The sequence below is a fragment of the Terrapene carolina genome, unplaced genomic scaffold (genome assembly GCF_002925995.2).
Source record: "Terrapene carolina triunguis isolate 2854851 unplaced genomic scaffold, T_m_triunguis-2.0 Scaffold139, whole genome shotgun sequence".
NCBI lineage: Eukaryota > Metazoa > Chordata > Testudines > Emydidae > Terrapene > Terrapene triunguis.
Genome location: NW_020664490.1, coordinates 11,020,545 through 11,038,387, shown reverse-complemented (window position 1 = coordinate 11,038,387; position 17,843 = coordinate 11,020,545). Strand labels below are relative to the sequence as shown.

Below are 17,843 nucleotides of genomic sequence, written 5' to 3'. Positions count from 1 at the left end.
TCATTTATAAATATGACAACAAGAAGGAATATCCACAGACTCACTAATCAAGCTGTCACATTTCCCTGAAAGGCAGGCAGGTCAGAATATGTCCTTCAATCATGAATTAGCAGCTCAACAATCCCAATACACTGCAACTACTTCTCTAGAATTATTCAATTATATTACCCACTCAAATGCAACTACACAACCCACCCTCTCCAAAGAAACAAAGTTGTGGTTATCAGGACAATCTCTTCCTACAGAGAAAACACTCAATGTTTCTTTTTAGCACTATTTGTCTATTTTAGAAGAGTCCCAGAGTCACAAAGTTTAAGGCAAGAAGGATCACAAAATCATCTAGTCTGACCTCCTTTATATCACAGGCTACCAACACTCAGCCACCCACACGTTAACCCGACACCTGGAATTAGATTAAAGTACTGAAACGCACAGGAGACTAAACTACTGTATGCCACAGGCAGAGAACAGGGATCGAGGGGCTTCAATTCCTGAGGCCCCTGCAGTGGCAGGGAATTGATTTAGTGAGATATACCCAGATGATCCCAGAAGATAACCGCAGCCCATGCTGCAGAGATAGGCCAAAAATCCAACAACCCAAGATCACTGCCAATCTGACCTGGGGGAAAATTCCTTCACAACACAACATATGATGATCAGTTACCACGTGAGCAAGAACCAGCCAGTCAAGCACCTGACAGAGAGAATTCTCGGTACTATCTCAGACCACTGGCCCACCCGGTCCAATGTCCCATGGCCATGGGCGGTGGGTATAATAGGCATGGGGAGGCTCAGCCTCCCCTGGCGCTGCCGCAGCCACCAGACCCCCAGTTGCAAGGTTCTGGGGGGGGGAAGTTTTTGATTTATTATGCACCATGCAGGTTCCAGGGCAGCTGAGGAGGCAATATGTGCTACCACAGTGGTTCTCAAACTATTGTACTGGTGACCCCTTTCACATAGCAAGCCTTCGAGTGCAACCCACCTTATAAATTAAAAACACTTGTTTATATATTTAACACCATTATAAATGCTGAGGCAAAGCGGGACTTAGGGTGGAGGCTGACAGCTTGCGACCCCACCATGTAATAACCTCGTGACCCCCTGAGGAGTTCCGACCCCTAGTTTGAGAACCCCTGTGCTATCGCCTCCTCAGCCGCCTTGGAACCTGCATGGGGCATAGCAAAAGCTTCTTCCAGAGAAGAAAGATGTATGCTTTTCTCTGGGTGGCTTGGTCTCTGGGGAGGGGAGGCATGACATGGCGCAGGTGCAGCCGGCAGGGGAGCTAGGGCTTCGGCTGACTGGGGGCTCTTCCGGGCAGGTGCGGGGGCTCGAGGCTTTGGCTGGCTCGGGACTCCTCCGGCTGAGAGGGAGGCAGATCTTGAGGCTCCTACTGTGGGGGTAGGAGGGGGGCTCAGGGCTCTGGCCGGCTTGGGGCTCCTCTGGCCGAGGAGGTGGGTCCCTGGGCTCCTTCGGGTGGGGTGGGTCTCGTGGCTCCAGCCGGCCCAGGGCTCCTCTGGCCAAGGGGATGGATCCCAGGGCTCCTTTGGGGGTGGGGGGGTCTCGCGGCTCCAGCTAGCTTGGGGCTCCTCCAGCCAAGGGGGGCGTAGAAGGTGCCCATATTTAAAAAAGGGAAGAAAGAGAACCTGGGGACTACAGACTGGTCAGCCTCACTTCAGTCCCCAGAAAAATCATGGAACACGTCCTCAGGGAATCCATTTTGAAGCACTTGGAGGAGAGGAAGGTGATCAGGAACAGTCAACATGGATTCACCGAGGGCAAGTCATGCCTGACCAACCTGATTGCCTTCTATGATGAGATAACTGGCTCTGTGGATATGGGGAAAGTGGTATGGTATGGTATGGGGAAAGAAAATATGCCTTTGAGTTCTTGAGTCTGTCACTCAATGTGTTTAGTTTAACTAAGGCAGGGGTTCTCAAACCGGGGCTCAGGACCCCTTAGGAGGTCACAAGGTTATTACATGGGGAGTCGCGAGCTGTCAGCCTCCACCCCAAACCCCACATCACCTCCAGCATTTATAATGGTGTTAAATATACAAAAACGTGTTTTTAATTTATAAGGGGGGGTCACACTCAGAGGCTTGCTGTGTGAAAGGGGTCACCAGTACAAAAGTTTGAGAACCACTGCACTAAGGGAAGGTTAAAGGGTGACCTAATTACAGTCTGTAAGTATCTACATGGTGAATAAATATATAACAATGGATTCTTCAGTCTAGCGGAGAAAGGTATAACATGATCCAATGGTTGAAAGTTTAAGCTAGACAAATTCAGACTGGAAATAAGGTATAGATTGTTAACAGGGAGAGTAATTAACAATTGGAACAATTTATCAAGGGTTGTGGTGAATTCCCTATCACTACAATCTTTAAATCAAGATTGGATGTTTTTCTAAAAGATATGCTTTAGAAATTATTTTGTCAAAATTAAATGGCCTGGGCTAGACAAGAGATCCATCTAGTTCATGAAAATAGTCTCTTCTGACCTTGGAATCTATTCATCTAAAAAGCTTACTCCACAGATCTAACATTAAAATAATGATTCACTTTAGACCATTTAGATACACTTGATATGCTGGTTACATGAATACAGTATACTGGAAATTGTGTTTCAGATTATTTCAATTAATACTGAGTTTTTCCTACATAAAATATTCTAAGCCTTATTTCTGAGGCCTAAAATTCCTTTATTTTTCCTCTTATAGTAACAAACAATTGTAGTAGTGATATACACAGTAGTTACAATTCAGCTCACATTTATATAAACCATTGTTTTTCTAGGGCTTAATGCTAAGTGATGAAAATTCCTTCTAGGTTGATACTGGACACACAGTCTCATCTTAAAACTCTGTTCTTCTAAATTCTATTCAGCCACTCAAATTGCAGCAAAAAAGAATAGTATGAAAGGCTATTGAAATAAGGATGTGGGCCCAGATCCTGATAAGTATTTAAGCGCCTAACTTCCTTGGTATCTAATTTTACTCATGAGTACTCCCATGGAAACTGAGGGTATGATTTTAATCTCAACACCATCGTAAATCAGGAGGAAAACAGCAGTAAACTAGTGGGGTTATATTGTGTAAACCAGTGAAAGAGAGCAGAATCACATAAGGGCTAGAGGGTCAGGCCTATGCTACTATAATCAAATTATATATATTATACACAAACACACAAAATAGTTTCAGCCTTTTGGGCACTCATATCTCAAAACCAGCTTCATTTTGGTGGAATCAGAGGAGACTGGTTAGTAATAGTTCAATGATGAGTTTTTGTTTACCCATTTATGGCAAATTAAATTTAGTGACAGTTTGCATGTCAACCACCTAACAGTTCAGATTTTCAATAGTGTGTTGTTACATGAAAAGCAAGGAAGGGAAGGATTTCCACACCCTCCCTCAAACCTGAACTACAACTTCTGGCCTGAGTCATAGTGTCTCCCACAGCGTATGCACATTTTCTATTCAGCTTTTTTCACTACCCTTTCCCCGGCAAGGTTTTTCTGTCAGGCAAGAGTGTCAAGTAGGGCTTAGGGTAGAAATAATGCTTTGGACTTTTATAGTGCCTTGCATCCTAGGATATCAAAGTGCTTCACAAATATTTGCATAGGAATCCTTTTCTCATTCCTACTAAGCAAATATATTTCCATTTTAAAGAGGAGGCAACTTCAGCAGAAAGGTTAAGTAACACGCTCAAAGTGACTGCAAGTCCGGCACAGCCACAGATAGAAAACAGCTCGCTTAGCCTGTATTTTTACTGCAAAGCAATCCTCTCTCTCTGAAGAAACATTATGGAAAGATTAATATTCCATATCATAAACTATCTAGAAGGGGCTTGCAGTTTTTTCCCCCTCTACCTCTGATAAAGCAAGAGCCATGTTTTTGCAGTAAGGTGGCACAGTAGCTATTTTAACAGATGCTTTGCATTCAGTGTTAAAATATTTTCCTAGTGTACAGTACATGATATGGACAGCAAGTGTGGTTACCACTCAATAGGATTTTCTAAAATTAGCCAAAGCAACTTCCCCTCTCAGATTAATGGCTTTTCAAATTTGTGTTCAACGCAGTGATTTCTTGAACTCAAACCCTAAAATTTGAACATAGCCCCTGATTATAGTACCTCTGTTCCCCAGGAGTAGTTCAGACCTCTACCTCCTCCCTGCTGAGCAACTCTGTAGCTTGTTAGTAAAAATGGTCCCTAGATTCTTCATATTCCTTGGGTTGATTGCATACTCAGCTTATAAAACTTTAACTACACATGCAGAATGTAAAGTGCCTCTCCATACTGATTATGAGATCAAACAAGAATACAGCCCCTCAAATGTTAATTATATTTTGAGGGACTCAAGGAACAATCCATTATAAGCAGCAGCTAGTTTATTCAAAGTATAGGCTGAATTTAAAAAGAAAGGGTATACATTGGAACCAGGGATAAAAGACAGACCTGATCTGTAAGAGGTGCCCAGAAACTGCTAAATAAAGGTTCTCTTAAATAACCAAGGTTGGTCTATTTCTGCACCTCACTTTTTCTTAATTCATTATATTAAAGAAAAAGTCATACCCTCACATTAGACCATTTACTAGATCTAAATAACCCCATAAACTAGATTTCATTTTTGCAAGTGCCAGTTTGATTAAGGTAACACCACAGATGTAATGTTTTATTTTAATAGAGCACTTGCTCCAGTGGCTCAATAAATTCTACTCAATAAATTCACTCTGGATTGATAAAGACAGAGGGGTTTTTTTTGTTTTTTTTCCCCCCCTCCAGTCAACATGCCACTGAGGGCTGAAAACAAGGCCAATATGTTTAGGTCCTGGGAGAGCTGCAGGTCAGCAGAAGGTCTCCTTGTATTGAGTTTTAGTCATCTCAAGAAGGATTAGACAGGATGTTAATGACAACCTGTAGCCACTAAATCAGATGGTGTTTTAGACACCATTAAGGACAAAAACACAAGGGATCAAGACAGATGGCAGCAGATAGTGTCAGCTGTTCAAATGCACACTAGAACTTTTACTTCTAAAGAAGCAGTTTGCAATATGCATTGGAAGCAAGGGGAAAGTTTCTTAGGGAAGACATATGAAATGTCCTGTGGCAAAAAGAGGCAGATAGATACCAAAGCATCTTTTCAGATTAGATGAGGTAGTAGTCCAATGCCTGGCATGACTGCAGTATTTACATACAATCTACTGAGCACATTGTGTCTGTTAACATTAACAGACTGGAAGGACTTTAGGCCAAGGGGGGAGTCAGATTTGTTTCAAGCTTTCTTTGAAAAGATACAGCTTGGGTAAGGGAAGATCAAGAGGGCTCCTTCCCCAATGAGTCTTTTGTGGTGTTATGAACCCTAAAAAGCAGAGTTTAGATTACAAGGGTAAAATGGGAATGTTAAAAGTGGGATGAAGTCATTATGGAAGAATTTAAGAACATTTCCCTGACAGCCTAGTCTTAAGTGAAGGGGAATCCGGTTGTGTGGCATATTGAGAGATCAGAGTACTAGAATGTGTGCAGTATTTAAGAATCCTACACTGGGATCTAGAGATATCCTCTAATTTCTATAGCATAAAAGTACCCAAGGCCTCAGTATGTAATGTCCTCTAACTTCATCCTGGATTCTTTCTGGTTGGTCTTCTGCAACCTCAATTCTGCTTTCACCAGGGGTTCTACTTCTTTAAGGGCCAATCTCAGGTACCCTGCACTGCCTGCCCCGAATTCATCCTCACTGCTGCTTTAATATGTTCTCCCCTGAAGTCTTATCCTGGAAGGCTGTCATTGTCTGTTTCTTGAGACAGACCAGGTAAAACGTGTGTGTGTGTGTGTGTGCGTGTGTGTGCGTGTGTGTGTGTGCGTGTGTGCGCGCGTGTGTGCGCGTGTGTGCGCGTGTGCGTGCTCACAGATGGAAATATTTTTCCACCAACCTCTCCACTCCTGACTTGTCTCAATTTAGTCAGACAGGCTGAAATAAACATTTCCACAGCACCATAAGAGCTTAATATGGCCAAAACCCCAACTCCTCTTTTTGCTCAAGTTCTGTCACTATTAAGTCATTCCTGTCATTCAGGTGCACAGCTGGGAGGGAAGTGGCATCTTTGACTTCTCTCTCCCTTGTCATTTCCCCCAACTCCCCAGTAGTGTCAAAACCCTGCTGCAGCTCCCAGAAGAGAGACTTTTTTTCCTACACAGCTAGCACTCCTAGCCCTTATCTTGCATTTTAATGACTGCAGTGTCCACTTCTTTGGCCTCAAACATCTACATGTCCCCTAACTTTAGGCACATCTAAGGGGCCCATGAATATCACATCTCTTCCCCTTCGATTCTCTGCATTGCCTCTCCTCCCCACGCCATAGCATCAAGTTTCATCTTTGCTTATAAAGTCCCCACAATTCTGCCCCTCACTACTCATCTGCTGTAGACTCACCTCACCCTTACCCTTTCTTTCCTCTGCCAATTAAGTATTCAAGGATTGCATGTTTGCCTCCCCAATACATGCCTACACATTCTACATGGGAACACCAACCCTGAACTTAGCCATATGGCTTTCTCCAATTCCCTTAAGACCACTTCTGCTATGATCTCACCTAAAAGAAGCTAGCCACCCACTGATGATTTGATGGTGCAGCACTTGCACAAATCCTCTTGAATATAATTCCTTTCAATAGCTAACTTTCATAGTTAGGTGATCTCATGTGTTGCCTTTGCTATCCTCCCTATTGTTTGAAACAAGACTCAAATGACAGATTGACTGCAAGATCTGCAGGGCAGCTATTATATTAATTTATGGTAAGAGTCAATACAGTTTCTCCTCTTGATTCACAACCCATTTTGGGATCTAGATAAGATTTATAGGTTATAAGGCCACAAGGACTATTATGATAATCCAGTCTGACCTCCTGTCGAACACAGGCCATAGGATTTCTGAGTTTTTTTCCTAAGATGCTCCAGTTCAAACAGAAATTCACCCAATATTGATTTAAAGAGGTGCCAAAGATGGAGAATCCACCACAATTCTTAGTAAGTTAAAGCTTAGACAAGTGAAGCTAGAGACATTCATAAGGCAAGATATTTATTAAAAGTGCTTTTCGTTTACATTAAAACTAGTCTAGAGTCCTTGTAAAAAATCATATTTAAAAATGTCAGCTAAAACAATAAGCATCATGGTTACTGACACATGACCTGCAGTGCCCTATAAAAATGTAAGACCAACTCTGTTGATCAGGAAGCAAGTGCTTCGATTTTAGTTAGTGTGTTGGTTCACTGGCATTTATTGCAGAGGAAGAACTGCTGGTGGCTCCATAAAGGATATATGCATGTACCTGCAATAGAAACAAGCAGCTAGTTAGTTACAAGTTATTTAACTGACATCTTGTTAGTAGGAAACCCTACTTGAGGTACATGAATGATTTGGGTTTCAGCTGCTGAGTGCTTCAGCACCATGCAAATCTGAAATACAGAGTTATGGCTATGTCTAGATTATAAGATTGCTCTTATAAGAAGAACAGTTCTTACTATTAAGATCACTTCAACCTTCAAGACATGTGTAGTTAGTATCAGCTACTACCTTGTTAGGGGAGCTACTAGATAGGACTACCAGTTATGTAGAAACTTTTGATTAAATAGCTTGCACATAGGACCTCCCATAGCATAGCTCCATTGATTAGAACAGCATGATTTGCATCAGTTGAGGAAATTTGGCCAATTTTAATCCCTGCTGTCGTTTGGAGCCAAACAGAAGGCATTTAGTGTCTTAAGAACTTACTTTGACAGCTTGTATTTCTCTCTAATTGCTTGCTGTGGTCGATGAGAAGCATCAAGGCATGCTTTATGTAGATCACTCAGACAAGGCACTATCTCGCTTAGCGAATACCCAGTGAATGCAGCAAGTGTTTCTGGCTGATCAGTAGAGAAAAGAATTACTGTACATTATTGCATTTGGTTAGGTACTGTGTCTTCCAGATTTTGGTAGAGGCCCTCTGTCAAGAAGCAAGTCACATTTCTGCTGAATACTTAGATGGACAGATGCAACTATTTTGCTGCTGAAGTGAGATCCCATAGCAGTCACCATAGAGGATGTGAGCCCTCTCAATATCCCAGATGCATCCTAGCATCAATGTCCACTTTAGGTCTTTACTACAGCAGAGAAGGCTGACAAGAAGCTCCTTCTGATGCAGACAGAATGCTTGCTGGTGTCTTTCACCAGTTCTGACTAGTGTTCCCTACCATTACCACCAAATGAAATAATTCCTACAGCACATAGGCAAATACCAATAAGACTGGTATTTGGATAAAACCATGTGCACTAAGATTCTTCTCCCCCCCAACACAAAGACAGTTGCAGAGAGGCCAGTCTATCAGTTTTTTATAGGGTGGGATCAATACATTGACAAGATGGTTAATTATATGATGAGTCTCATTAGGACTGTGTACCATAACAAGTTAGTCTCAGCCAGTGGCCAAAGTATTGTTCCTGCCTGTGCAGAAGTTCTAGATGGAAGAGAGGAGCAAGTCTTTGACTAGCTAGATCAGGGGTGAGCAAACTTTTCGGCCCAAGGGCCACATCAGGGTGCGAAACTGTATGGAGGGTTGGGTAGGGAAGGCTGTGCCCCCCAAACAGCCTGCCCCCCACCCCCTCCCACTTTCTGCCCCCCTCAGAACCTCCCCACCCATTCAACCCCCCCACCTCGCTCCTTGTCCCCTGACCAACCCCTCCTGGGACCCCTGCCCCTAACTGACCCCCTGCTCCCTGTCCCCTCACTGCCCTGACCCTTAGCCACACCCCTTCCCCCTGACAGGCCCCCTGGGACCCCACCCCCTATCCAATCCCCTGTTCCCTGCCCCCCCCAAACCTCTGCCCCATCCAACTGCCCCCTGACTGCCCCATATCCAACCCCCCCACCCCAGCCCCCTTACCATGCTGCTCAGAGCAGCATGTCTGGAGCCGCGCCTCCCGGCTGGAGCCAAACACACTGCTGCGCTGCCCAGCATGAGCGTGCAGCCCCACCACCCAGAGTGCTGCCCGTGTGGCGGCATGGCTGCGGGGGAGGGGCTGGGGGCTAGCTGCCCAGCCAGGAGCTCAGGGGCCAGGCAGGAGGGTCCCGTGGGCTGGATGTGGCCTGCGGGCGGTAGTTTGCCCACCTCTGAGCTAGATATTAACTGTGTGCCAGTGGAAAAGCCTGTTTAGTTGAACTAGAACCCTCCCAAGAGATCTGCTAGTTCATACTATGTGGAGTGGAGATTCTTTCCACTCAAGTCTGAACCTGTAGATGTAGGAAACCCCCAGTTCCACAGCACCTCAGATAATTAACAGCTTACCCACAAATGCCTGTTCACAGTGTAATTTGCTAGACAGTAAGCTGCTGCAGCAGTTTGTGAAGGAAGGTACTTCAGAAATGGATCAGCTTCCAGGAGACTCAACTCTGCTACATACTAGGCAAAAGAAGTTTGCAAAAGTTACTTTCAAATAGACCTCTGTGTATACAGTGGGATCAATTCAGTGTGCTCTAAAGAAGCATTGGTTATCTTTCCAGCACAGTTTTGGAGAACAGTGGATCATTATATACTCTGTTTGAAAGCTGTTTTATCGGTTTAGAAAGTTAGGGTGAAATCCTGCCCTCACTGGAGTCAACAGGAGTTCTACAATGATCTTCAATGGGGCCAGAAGTCACCTTTTAGAGAGATACCAGTTAGTTGAGTGACAGCTGGGCAGTCTTGTGGTCAAGGCACTGGACTGGGACTCAGGAGGCCTGGGTTTGTTTTCAGCTCTATCACAGGCTTCTTATATGGCCCCAGGCAAGTTAGTTTGTGCGCCTCAGCTCCCCCATCTGTGACAGTGGGAATAAGACTTGCTTTCTTTTACCCTTTGTCCTTTACATGGATAGTGAAAGGATATGTCCTGTAGAGCTATATTATATTGGTACAGTCAGTGGTTAGCATGGCAGGGCCCTGATCTTTGTTGGGGCCTCTGGGCTCTACCACTATATATGTACTATCAATATAGACAGTGTAAAGCTGTAGTTTTGGAAAGCAAGCAGCGCAACAGACTTTGCTATTAGGTTTAGATTTAATTCCTGTGCTGTGCACTGTTACCAGGCCTGCACTTTATGCAATCTCCAGTTAGGGTACTGGTTTATCAGGGTGTTAGTCATGTTTGATAGGCAAGCACCCTCAGCATGTTCCCTATGGTAGGTGTTTTCCAATCAAGAGGATGCTCCTGAGAGTAAACAGAGTCTGAAAGTTCCCACATCTCCACCCCCCACATGTTCCTGCTTTAGCAATCACACTCCTTTAAGGCTGTGGGAAGACAGTAACACATACCCTTGCAAAGTTCTCTGTCCTGACAGAGACTCCATGTCTTTGTAAATACTGAAGGAGAAATTGGTTGATAGTTGGTACTGTCAAGTCAAAAGCCAGTACTTTCAGGAGCAGATGTTCCATTCTTAATAGCTGTCTCTTTGTGTAAGTATCATCTGTTATATACACAAACTCCTCTATCTCCGGAGGGTAGATCTCTTCATATTTCCTAAAAAGGAGTGCAAAAAGTTCATTAAGTTTATAAAGTTGGAAGTTTCAATCAGAAAGAAAGGCTTGTAAGAGTCAGTGCTGGGATGAGCATATGGGTCCACCTTCATCCAAGAAGATTCACAGACTTCAACCCCCACCTAGGCATATCCTGTAACACACATGGTACCTTTTGACAGCTTAATACATTCAGCTCTTGCCTACAAGTCCTTTTTAGATTGACTATACAAACAGGGCAGCATTTACAGACATTAGACTGCCTCCTTAAGAACCATATTATGCAAGATGCCACGTTGTACCATTTTTTGAACAGAATTCACATTGAAGTTAAGAAGCTTAAGCTTTAAGAGCCAAAAGTCCAAGTGATACAATATGGTCCAGACAAAATAAGTTTTGGTTTAGTCCATGTTCAAAATCAGTAAGAGGAGTTTGTGAATTAAGTAGAATGATAATTTGTTTTTAAATGAACATGCTCTTACCACGACAAGGTTTGTGTTGTCAGAACCAGCACAACTCTTCAGAATAGATTTTAGTTTCAACCGCTAAATGAGAGGAAGAGGTCTTTTCCCACAAGAAGTTTGTCTGTCAAGACTTCAGTAGGCAACAAAGAACACTTACGCAGCCAGAAGAATTGCTGCTGTTCCCACAAGCTGCAGCTTCCCTCTGAGGACAGACATGCAGGAAAGAAACCTGTCCAGAAAGTTGACAGCTAGGTACAGTGTTTCAGTACGAAGTTTGTATTCTTGCCCAACTTCCACCAGCCAGTCCACCAAGATTGCACGCATCCCTGAGGTGATGTCTGGCTGCTTTCGCATGTAATATGGTTTTGGCCTGTACCTTATCTGTTTGGAAAGATTGGAGGTTCAGTAATTAGGACATTATAAGAACAACAACTGTTGCCATATCAATGGTGTAAGCAATTATTCTCACTGATGGTCAATATATTAAGACCATTACCGATTCCCACCATCAGTGAGTGGAGAGCTGTACTGAATTCAGTGACAAAAGTTAATCATGAAGTTTGACAACTGTAATTGAGGAAGATCTAGCACAGTGTAAAAGCTAGCGTATAGTAGGAGCTTTGGAGGGGAGCACTACTCTGGTGCGGGTAGGAGCCGCAGGTAACCACCACCTCCTCAGATTGCTACAGCCTTTTTTGCCATACTCTCTTACTCTCAACCTGATAAATAGTTTCTCAAGAGCTGTTGAAAGTCTCTTCACCCCAGAAAAGCTCAGTTACACATTTCATCTGAGAGAGGAGCTAGAGTCAAAGCAGTCCTGCATTTTAGAAGAATCTTCTCTCACTACCTCCTGCTTGGACCTTGGCCAGCAACACAAGGAGCTTACTGAGAATGCTTTGTTAAAGAGAATGAAGGCAGTAAAGAGATGCTAAATGACAACCAGAGAATCTGAAAGCAGCAATACTTTAAGAGTGGCAATCTACATCTAAGAGGTAAGTGTTGCCAGTACATGTAGGGTCAAGGAAACATTGACATTATAGGCTTGTGAAAGCCACTCACTTCAGCTTCTCTAAGATACTGATGAATGTCTTCTGCATAGTCTCCCACATTCATTACATCCACGATGTTATCCACATGAACTTCATGTTGTGACTGCAATGATGTATCCACCAACATAGGAGAACCTGCACAATCAGGATTCTTATTACATAAGGCATCCAACAAGACATTTAGATGGGACATTTTTCCTTTCAACTTATCCTGCCGATTTTCTGGCAGTACAAGATTCAATCACATTTATATGAACAAGTAATCTACAGATAATTATGTTAAACTAATAAAATAATACCAACCGAATCTTATAAGAGGGATGAGGCAAAAAATGCCAGGTTTATTGTAAATACAGAGAAAGAGTGAGAAATCAGGATATGCAACTTAATATTATTTCACTACCATTCCTTATTCATTCACACACTCATTCATACAAGTTCTGCACAGTTGTTATAGTTACCAGCCTAGAGGTTGCTCATGGCAGAGTACTGGCCAGGTAGCCTGCACACGAGGGTGGAGCTGAGTCCTTGTCAGATGCACATCCGATGCTCCTGGAGGGTGGTTGCAGAACCAGACTCAAAAGTTTTCAGTCTTTAGAGTCTGTTCTTATAGGATTTTGTCCTTATACAAGTCTATGGGAATTGCTTCATCCTGCTGATGTTTGTTTGAGGTGATCATCAATTAGTAGGTGGCACATCCCTGATGGCTGAGTGTTATCTTGTTCTTCGGAGTCTTCAGCCCTCCATCCAGGGGGGCACTTGGGTGGATTCCGGCCTGCCCTCCGGGGGTCATCCAGTTATCTCTAGTCTACGCATTCTTCGGCCAATCGAGACTGGGGTTGTAATTCTTAGGCTGGCACTTCCCTGACCATTCATCCTTTATCTAAAAAAAATTTATCCTTTATCTAAATCAAGCATCCATTCACATACATCCTCTATTTTAACATAGATTCATTACTTATTACTTCACTATCGCTTTTAACTTCTAACAATTCTCAGGATGTTGCAAATCTACTTAAACTTTAACATACATAGCAAACAAGTTAAAAGCCGTGTTCTGTTTCGAAGAACAATTACAGTTGTTTTTGCAAAGCCTGATTCCTTTTTGAGAACAGACTTTCTGTCTTAGGATGTGTTAACACAATTAGCAGTTTGGCCTTGCATGTTTCTCACAGAAAAGGAGAGACACAGAAATGGAAAAGCAAGAGGCCTAAGCTGTGGGGAATTCAATTGAATTCAATCTTACCCCTTGTCTCTCTTGGCCTCAGACTTGTTATACACATACACTTTATGGTTCTAATACAAAAATTCCCTGATATGGTCCAACAATTTAGACAAGTTTACTTTTGTTAAAAAAGCCAACCACTTCATGTATGAGATTAATGTTACAAGCAATATTTTGAGCAGTGACAGTTACCTGTACTCAAATCCAACAGCAGATGAATATTGGGTTTCATTGTGCTAGTATCCACTTCACACAGGCTAGGTTCCACCTCTTCTACAACTGTGCAGCTGCATCTGTCTTTCTGCTCTGGTTCATCTACATATATAGCAAACCCTTGCTTAGATGTTACATTGACCATACAGCTGGGCAATGTATTCTTTCCAGATGGAGGGAAAGCATTTTCAGAGCCAGAGAAGCGTCTGACTATTGTGGTACCCTGAAAATAAAGTACAGATTAAACCTGTAGGAAGAGATTTAGGTACAAACAGAAACAGTGCAATTAATATTTTTAGAGGAAAGCCACCCATTTTCCTTAGCACTGCAGACTGCAAGCACTTGCATCAATAAACTGAACATTAGTGGAAACAAAGCTTGCCATTAGAACTGGCATTTAGGAAATTCTGCTTACTGCCATCTTGCTGTAATGATGGACATTTGTGCTACATGGAGAATTATCTATCTTCCAGTTTAATAAGCCAGGTTCAGTCTTGAATAATCTTATATTGCTAGTGTCAAACATTCATCTGCAAGATGGCCAGCCTGAGCAATTCTGCTGAAATGCCAACTGTAATTATAAGCTCTGAGCTACAGTTCAATTTATTCATGTTGAGAACTACCAACATTAAATGCAGCCCAACACTTGTTACCTTAGCTTGCTGAAGAAAACAAGAGCTGCATTAAGAGTTTAAAGCAGTCTTTTATAATTTGATATTAAGGTTGTTAAAATGGTTTTTAGATATGTATACTAATGCTAAGCCCTATGTCGCAAGAGGTAATTTTAAGAGTATAGTTTTCAGAAAAAAAACTGGATTTTGTATTGAAAAAGCTAATAAAAGCCTTTTATAAGGGTCATATCAGTCTTTCTGGACCGCCAATAGTCAAGAGCAAGCCTGTAGAATAGATGAAAGCTAGCAAAAGTTTCTTATAATTCTAGTGAGTATGTCAGTGAACTGCACAAGTGGATTAGAGTTTAGTCCAGGTCTTTAGTGAAGGTTTTGAACTGGGCAAGTAGTTCGTCTGTTCATCCCATGAACATGAGGTAAGAGCTTGCAGCCCCCAATGAGCATACGCTGTATTAAGTGCATCATAAGTCATGTCTTTCAGCAATACATTAGGCACTGAGATTTGAAAAAGCTTTGGTCAAAGTCAGGCTCTGAAATGAAAGAGGGCCAATTTTCAGAATATTGAGCAATCACAAATCCCACCATGTCAATAAGAGCTGCAGTTGCAGTGACTCAAATAAGAGCTTTTCAGAGATGTTGAGCCCCTACAACCCGCATTTGGCTTCAGTGGAATTTGTGGGTATGCCAAACTTCTGTAGCCAGGTTCCTTTATTTAGGAGCCTGGCTTTAGACACTCAGATCTGAAGACGATGGGGGGGAAAGGGTCTGTTTTTATTGCACAATACCAGATGTACTCTAAGGATTACCACCTTTAAATGGTAATCTATTACTCTAATCCCACTGGACTGCTTTCCTCAAAAGAGGTTTGCACAGGAGTAGCAACTACTATACATGCAAGGACCATTCCAGTCTATGACACAGTAGAGTCATGCTAACCAGATTAAAATCTGCATAATGGCTCTGGCACCTAAATTTATTCTGAAGAATGAGGGAAACCAAGAAAAAAGGCTATCCCAAAAGGAATACTTGCTCTCTGAATGATTGCCACCATATCAACACACTGTAGGAGCCATATACCGAAGCCACGGAACCTTTGAGCAGTAATTGGCAGTTAAGGGGCATATACATTTCCACTGAGCCCTACATTCCATAGGCCAGGGGCAAAGAGAAGCCACTTAACAGTCCCTCCCCCTCCAGAAACATTACTTAAAGCTGGGCTCCAAGTTAGAGCAGAGGAGAAATGGTCAGTAGGGCCACACTGTAGAATACTAGCTAGCCATAACCTCCTCAAAAAGCTCTGCTAACTGAACAGGGATTGAAGCACTACCCTTTTAAATCCCATGTGTGATCTGGATGAAATATTGAGACACAAGCAAATCATGTGTGTTAGCCAAATTCCATATTGCAAACCTAGTACTGTCAGCCCCAAGCATTCAAAAAAGAAATCATGAAATGACCTTAAAAAAAGGTCAAGAGGTAATAAATTCTGGGTTCTTTTTATTTGCCTTCTAGTTTGAGCCTTTAAGTTGCACTTGGGCCACATTTTCAAGCTTGTTTCTGCAACCCTGTGAGCTAGAATTTAAGGATAAAAGAGCTGAACCGAGAGTCTCAAGTAATCACAGGATTCCAGGAGCTAGGGCTGTAAATAAGACACCAAAAACCATGATATTTGCAATAAAATTGCCAGAGTTGGTATTGTGTCCCTCCAGTGCAAGCTGAGGGTCAGGTCATTTATCAGGCTTTTGTCACTTTTTGGGGAGGGAGGGGGGAAAAAGAGGAGAAATGAAGTCAGGTTAGGTATATACATACTTAAATATGTCCTGATCAGTCAGACTTTTAGATACCTGTTTTGCACGTATGTTTTAAACTCCGGTTTACCAACATTCACAGCAATGCCCGTGACGGTTTACATATCAGTTCACAAAAGTAAGGTTTAAAAAAAGATGAACTAGGTTTAGAGAAACACTCAATTTAGGTAAGGAAAAAACAGTCATAGTTCCTCCTCATTGTCTCTGGTTAAGATGCATAGTAAGAAGAAACCCAGTGCTGGAATAACAGGGGCCTTGACAAAATCTGTTTGGAGACAAGAAAAGCTTCCATGGCAACCGCACAAGCTATATCTGACTTAAGTAGTATCATCCACACATGCACAAAAGGCACCTTGGGTGTTTGCCAGCCACTTATCAGTGTAACCCCACAATAAGCAATGGGATTCACCCCCCAAAAGTTACCTGGCCACATGCCCTCAAGCACTGCCCATTCTCAGTCAGCAGCCCAAGCACAGCCCTCTGTGGGGGATTTTGGTTGGAATAAGGCCCAGCTGCAACCCGGCGGATCTCCCAACTTCCAGCTTGGGAGATCCCACTCTTATCGTTGTGATGCATTGTTTCAAGGTCAGCAGCTGACAGCTAAGAAGAGAAGAGAATGGCATATTAGTCATCTCAGGCAAGTTCACCCCAATTTCTCTCTAAAGACAACAGTCCAGATTCCCCTTCCCCCTCCTAGAAGGAGCACAGATCTCTCCCATGACGGCTTCTTATTCTAAACGTAGGATTCTAGGTCTCATCATTAACCACTGGAACAATTTACCAAGGGTCATGGGGGATTCTCCATCACTGACAAGGTTTAAATCTTTTTCTAAAAAATACGCTCTACGGATTATTTCGTGGAGGTCTCTGGCCTACATTATATTGGTCAGACAAGATGATCACAATGATCCTTTTTGAGATTAGAATCTGTGACTCATAAGCAGTATGTCTGTTTCCACACTCACAGTGCGACAGACTTGCCTTCATTAATGCCACCCCAAAAAAACCTCTGCTTCCCTGTTGGGAGCCCTGGAGAGGCAGTTCTAGAAAGACACTAACGCCCTACAAGCGCTGCGGCTCCGGAGAAGCAGAGCAAGACACCAGCTCCAGGGGGAATATTGCGCGGAAAGGAGGTCAGGGATAGAATCATAGAATATCAGGGTTGGAAGGGACCTCAGGAGGTCATCTAGTCCAACCCCCCTGCTCAAAGCAGGACCAATCCCCAGACAGATTTTTACCCCAGTTCCCTAAATGGCCCCCTCAAGGATTGAACTCACAACCCTGGGTTTAGCAGGCCAATGCTCAAACCACTGAGCTATCCCTCCCCCCAAGGGATGCCAGGGAAGAGGCTACTGAAAGCCAGCGCCTACAGTAACCCAGGCCAGAGGGCTCCCTGATGCACAGGTCTGAGGCTCTCCTTGCCTTTGCATACTACTAGGGCAGAGCACGCTGAAGCCACGTCCCCAGAGCGGGAGGGTTACAGGCAAGCGAGCTCCCAGGAGGTCCTATACCCCCAGCCCCACAGCCCCGGCTGCAATGCCCGGGCCAAGCGCCCACTGAGCCCCCGCGGACGCTGGAGTCCGAGCGGCAGGAGCCGCCACCCGCTGCTGGGGTCCTGCGAGGAGCCCACCGCGCCCTAGTGCCCCCGGGAGCCCCGCCGCGCTCGGCATTACACGCCAGCCCCGCAGCTGGGGAGACCCCGCCTCTGCTGCTGCTGCTGCTCCTGCCGCCGCCCCTTGCCCGACAGGCAGCGACTAGCCAGGGCGCCGAGCCGCGCCGCTGCCCCCAGCCCAGCCTATGTAGCCGCGTCCCGGGGGCGGGGGAGGCGGCGGCGCAGCCCCTCCCGCGCGGGCGCTGATTACTTTCAACCCGCCCGCGGCTGTTGGTGCCGGCCCGTTGGAAGCTGAGACCGGCGGCGGCTCCCGTGGCAACC

At 44.0% G+C, this 17,843-nt stretch overlaps 1 protein-coding gene across 1 annotated transcript; it reads right to left on the bottom strand.

The window, feature by feature from the left end:
* Nucleotides 1–7,092: 7,092 nt before the first annotated feature.
* LOC112121011 (cyclin-A1) lies at nt 7,093–17,628 on the bottom strand. The gene is made up of 9 exons (XM_024220141.1): nt 17,584–17,628; nt 16,334–16,510; nt 13,453–13,696; nt 12,046–12,170; nt 11,144–11,367; nt 10,322–10,526; nt 9,320–9,433; nt 7,767–7,900; nt 7,093–7,323 (listed from the first exon to the last, which is right to left on the bottom strand). Exons 2-9 carry the CDS (start codon nt 16,484–16,486, stop codon nt 7,272–7,274), a joined length of 1,251 nt encoding a protein of 416 aa, XP_024075909.1. The 5' UTR covers nt 16,487–16,510; nt 17,584–17,628; the 3' UTR covers nt 7,093–7,271.
* Nucleotides 17,629–17,843: the final 215 nt, after the last annotated feature.